The following is a 5,896-nucleotide window of genomic DNA, read 5'->3' on the forward strand; positions in this document are numbered from 1 at the left end:
TGTTAGATATTAAGTCCCTGCACATCCTTTCATGTGTATTTTATATATATAAAACGCTGAACTGTCATGTCAGTCCTGACCTTAAAAGCTTCCTAGAAGGTTGTAACAGATCCCATGAGCACCATACCAGAAACAAATACCTATTTGATATTCCAAGTGTACGACTTAGTCAAACTAGAAATGCTTTACAAATCAGGGGACCTTAAATGTGGAATGACCTTTCCAATTATGTTAAAGACTGTACCTCTCCCAACCAGTTTAAGATAAAAACTAAGTACTACCTAATTAACTCAATGTAACCTACCTCACCCCCAAAATGTCAACCTATGTCTTCTGTTTTAAACAATGCTGTTTGTTGACCAAATTGTATTTTTGCTTTTTTTTCTGCCATGTTTCCCCCCCCCCCTTTTTCCATTCTTTTCTTATTATTTATTCAACACAATTTAGACTTTAATCTCAATTAGTATTAAGTTTTAGGCTTAGTGTTTTTCCTGTCCGAAACGCTTTGCGTAATAGTGGCTTTAGGCATTGTATGTACTAGCTCTATCTATAAATCCACCAACTTTTGTATCTTACCTTGTATGTATGTACCTTACCTGAATAAAAATTTGAATTTGAATTTTTTATTTTTATCCTGTATATATTCGTATTCGGATTTCGGGTTCCTCACTGACACAGAACCTGCAGCCGTCACGGCCGGACGTGTCTGTTGTTGCTCCTCACCTGCTAGCTGCCTAGTCAACCAGATAGTTAGGGGGGTGTACATCCTTCGACCTTCCCAGGAGGGTGGGTCAGATTTATTGCCTCGACTCGGCCCTCGCCGGTACTAACCACACAGTACCAATGGCTTTCAGAGTTACTTCACGGTTCCTAGAGAACCACCCATTCGGACGAGATGAAATTCTCAACATACTCAAAGCCACCACCAACACAGTACCCGACGACATCCAGCAGGACGACGAGGGTGTCGTCCTCTCTTACTCCACCGAAGACGACCGTGAACGCCTGTTCACACCTGACGGAATGTCTGCACTCTACGATGCGGAAATTACTCTTGTCCAACCACGACGCTTTCAAGCTGAACGGACCATCTTCGTCAGGAGAGTCAGCTCGAGGATCTCTGAGCACGAGGTGGACGTCATCCCGGACAGCATCAACTCAGAAAACGACAACATGACAGCTGTCTCAGCCAAGATCATCACCAACAGCAACGACACTCGCTTCACCTTGAAAGTGACCTTCACTACAGCTGCCGCGGCGGACCTTGCCACCATCACAGGATTTAGGAGCGTAGGCGTCAACACACCATCTGCTTCAATTCACATTGAACGTTATTACGAGGTAAGCCAGTGCTACAAGTGCTACCAGTACTTTCACGTGACCAGGAAGTGCCCTCAAAGTGTGAATAAGTGCAGTGTCTGTGCCCAGGACCACCACTATAAACAGTGTCGCGCCGATTTCACATGGTGTAGTGTGCGGTGGTGACCATATTACTATTTCTCATCTATGTCCTGTGCGCAATGATGAAATTAAGAAACTGTCGAGAGTTGGACGGGCTTCCGAGACTATTCGTGCTCCGTCACCATTTAACTTGCAAGCCAACATTTTCCCGGAGTTCCCAGGAGAATGAGAAGCCGCCCACCAGCGTACCGGCCAATGGGAGACCCAGCTCGCAGTGTGGCAGCCAGCCAGCCAACCAATCAACGACCCAGCCTCTAACACTACCAGACTCCAGCCAATCGTCGACCCAGTCTTTGCCACGGCAGCTACCGATTACTGCCACCGACCTTTACGCTGCATATGCTATCACGAGTTTAGTGAGTAAAATTACTGGCTCCAATCACCGGAAAATTGAGAGGATTCTCAATATCCTCTACAAGGCTAAAAGTCTCCAGACCATTACCGTACATGATGAAGTCTTCTCCACCTCTGCCTCAGTTTCCACCTCAGTTCCTGACCCTGACATCACTGTAAACGTTGCCACACTTGTAGACCTACTGTCTGCCACTGTTCCACCCACTGCTCCAGCTGCTGCTAACCCTACACCAGCTGCTACTAACCCTACACCCGCTGCTGCTGACCCTACACTAGCTGCTGCTGACCCTACACCAGCTGCTGCTGGCCCTACACCAGCTGCTGCTGGCCCTACACCAGCTGCTGCTGGCCCTACACCAGCTGCTGCTGACCCTACACCAGCTGCTGCTGGCCCTACACCAGCTGCTGCTGGCCCTATACCAGCTGCTGCTGGCCCTACACCAGCTGCGCTGCTGCTGACCCTACACCAGATGCTGCTGACCCTACACCAGCTGCTGCTGACCCTACACCAGCTGCTGCTGACCCTACACTAGGTGCTGCTGACCCTACACCAGCTGCTGCTGACCCTACACCAGCTGCTGCTGACCCTATACCACCTGCTGCTGACCCTACACCAGCTGCTGCTGAGCCTACACCAGCTGCTGCTGACCCTACACCAGCTGCTGCTGGCCCTACACCAGCTGCTGCTGGCCCTACACCAGCTGCTGCTGGCCCTACACCAGCTGCTGCTGACCCTACACCAGCTGCTGCTGACCCTACACCCGCTGCTGCTGACCCTACACCAGCTGCTGCTGATCCTACACCCGCTGCTGCTGACCCTACACCAGCTGCTGCTGATCCTACACCAGCTGCTGCTGACCCTACACCAGCTGCTGCTGACCCTACACCCGCTGCTGCTGACCCTACACCAGCTGCTGCTGATCCTACACCCGCTGCTGCTGACCCTACACCAGCTGCTGCTGACCCTACATCAGACTCAGTAGAACCGGTAATTAACTCCATACCAGACGTCAACCCTTCTGTACCTGCAGATGATTGTACCTACACCAGCTGCTGTTGACCCTACACCAGCTGCTGCTGACCCTACACCAGCTGCTGCCGACCCTACACCAGCTGCTGCTGACCCTACACCAGCTGCTGCTGACCCTACACCAGCTGCTGCTGACCCTACACCAGCTGCTGCTGACCCTACACCAGCTGCTGCTGACCCTACACCAGCTGCTACTAACCCTACACCCGCTGCTGCTGGACCTACACCAGCTGCTGCTGACCCTACACCAGCTGCAGCTGACCCTACACCAGCTGCTGCTGACCCTACACCAGCTGCTGCTGACCCTACACCAGCTGCTACTAACCCTACACCCGCTGCTGCTGGCCCTACACCAGCTGCTGCTGACCATACACCAGCTGCTGCTGACCCTACACCAGCTGCTGCTGACCCTACACCAGCTGCTGCTGACCCTACACCAGCTGCTGCTGACCCTACACCAGCTGCTGCTGACCCTACACCAGCTGCTGCTGACCCTATACCAGCTGCTGCTGGACCTACACCAGCTGCGCTGCTGCTGACCCTACACCAGCTGCTGCTGACCCTACACCAGCTGCTGCTGACACTACACCAGCTGCTGCTGACCCTACACCAGCTGCTGCTGACCCTACACCAGCTGCTGCTGACCCTACACCAGCTGCTACTGACCCTATACCAGCTGCTGCTGACCCTACACCAGCTGCCGCTGACCCTATACCAGCTGCTGCTGACCCTACACCAGCTGCTACTGACCCTATACCAGCTGCTGCTGACCCTACATCAGCTGCTGCTGACCCTACACCAGCTGCTGCTGACCCTACACCAGCTGCTGCTGACCCTACATCAGATTCAGTAGAACCGGTAATTAACTCCATACCAGACGTCAACCCTTCTGTACCTGCAGATGCTTGTGTTGAATATGCATATTACAATTATGCTAGTGAATTGAAGTTTACTCTTGCACAGAAACGTATCGCGACTCGAGAATTTAACATTGCCTACGAAAACGGACTTCGAGATGCCGGAACTTGGAAAGTGCCTTGGTAAATTGATGCTGACACAGTCCGTTACTGAACTGATGTTACCTTACTCAACCCTGACCTTATTGACCCTGCATACTTTGTGAAGTATCCAAAACACGCCGCCCGGATGAAGAAAGAAATTCAAGAACGTAAGGAAAGGGAATCTTCAACCCAGTAGAGCCACCCAGCACCTCTTCCTACCAAGTCTTCATTGCCGGATGATGCTCCAGCTCCTGGCCTGGTCTCGGACATTACAGTGAACAACGCTGAACAGATCAGAGTTTGCTGCAACCATCAAGAAAGAAGTAAACCACTGACGTAATCAACCTTCAACTACCATCAGCTGCCAGCAGCTTGCGAGCCCGGCGCCTGAGTGTACTGCAAATGACGCCCCACTCAACCCTACTTCACTCTACTAAAGTTCAAATCCGCGGTGGTTGGGCGACCGATCTTTCATCTTCCCTCTTCACCTCGTCTCTAGTTCCTCGTTCAAGATTTCTTCATCCTCGCCCTGTTCTTCCAATCCCTGCTTGCCAACTCTATGGACATTTTCAAGCTTCAAGGATCCTCACTCTCTTGCACGGCTTCTCCTCGCTCTTGATAACCTCCTCCCCAACATGACATTTGTGAGTATTACTGTACGCTGTAAGTTTTCTTCCCTATTAAATACTGCTGAATTAGTTGTTTTCAATGTTATGTTAGGTTTGACTTTATTATTAGTTCTACAACATTTGTGTATGACCTTACTTTAAGTTTTAGTAGCAGTTTTAAACTATAACTAGCAAAGGGCGTTTCTTATATTACCTACGTGAATGTTTTAAGTGATTGTTTCCTTCAGACAAACAGCGGTTTCATTGAATAACCTCTTGGTCCTGTTAAATGTTATCTAGTTTTAAGTGATGTTAAAGTGATTGTTTCCTTCAGACAAACAGCGGTTTCATTGAATAACCTCTTGGTCCTGTTAAATGTTATCTAGTTAGTTGCAGCAAACTCTGATCTTTGGTCTTCGTCTTCTGCTTGTTTGTCTTGGCGGTCATACTTCGATAACTAGATAACATTTAACAGGACCAAGAGGTTATTCAATGAAACCGCTGTTTGTCTGAAGGAAACAATCACTTTACTGAAAGAGTTACTTTGAGACGCTTCTGGTTTCTAAGATTACTCATAATTATATGAAGGCAGAATTAATTAAAAATCGGGTTTACACTTGGCAGTTTGCGTTTTTGCTGACCGTCGCTATGATGTTCATTACCATGGGGACTACCAAGGCTCACGTTAACATTTGTCATGCTTCTCCACAAAGTGCGCGCGTTGCTCGGGCACCAGATTCAAGCGTTAGTGACTCTGATCAAATCGCAACTAAAACCACACAAACTGATCCAAGCAATAGTACCCATCCTTTGAATAATGCACATACCCATTCGCTTCAGCAGGCTACTGTGGTCTCTGATGACACAATTACCAGTCTCGGTTACTGTCGGCAAGTCTAATGACAGCCTCCACGCCACTAGCACAGAGACGACGACTTCTCCCACACCGGTGAGTGTCGGCCTTACTCAGCACGACACCTGCTCGATAAACCTTTAAAGTGGAATATGATAATTAAGGGCACCCTAGTTTCTTAAAATAATTGATTTTATTAGCAATAAATTGGCATGTTATCAATTAATATCAGAATTCACGTTAACAACAGCGAAGTGTGTAATACCTCCTCAAACTTGCCTTGAATGAATCTTTCCTACCCTCCTTCTTCACTCAATACCCCAGCTTAACACTGTTACAGTCCAGTATGACCCCTTACTGGACTGCCACGAATATAAGCTGAATAAGAATAGGGGTTATTAATTTATAACTAATAATAAAAATCATTAAAACACTGCCACCACCTTCCCGATCAACCATACCTGAATGTCACTATCACCCATCCCCCCGGGAAGGTAAGGAATCAGTAATCATGGAACTTCCGGGTAATAGGAACTTCCGCAATAAATCTTGGGAATTAGTTTGTTTAATTTACTTTGCTTATTTAAAT

At 48.6% G+C, this 5,896-nt stretch overlaps 1 protein-coding gene across 1 annotated transcript; it reads left to right on the forward strand.

Annotated features, from left to right (window-relative positions):
- Window positions 1-1,520: 1,520 nt before the first annotated feature.
- Window positions 1,521-3,889, forward strand: LOC138356624 (calphotin-like). Its single transcript, XM_069312813.1, has 3 exons — window positions 1,521-2,121; window positions 2,559-2,852; window positions 3,396-3,889. The coding sequence occupies exons 1-3, from the start codon at window positions 1,521-1,523 to the stop codon at window positions 3,887-3,889; spliced, it is 1,389 nt and encodes a 462-aa protein (XP_069168914.1).
- Window positions 3,890-5,896: the final 2,007 nt, after the last annotated feature.

Source organism: Procambarus clarkii, chromosome 73 (genome assembly GCF_040958095.1).
Source record: "Procambarus clarkii isolate CNS0578487 chromosome 73, FALCON_Pclarkii_2.0, whole genome shotgun sequence".
Taxonomy (NCBI): Eukaryota; Metazoa; Arthropoda; class Malacostraca; order Decapoda; family Cambaridae; genus Procambarus; species Procambarus clarkii.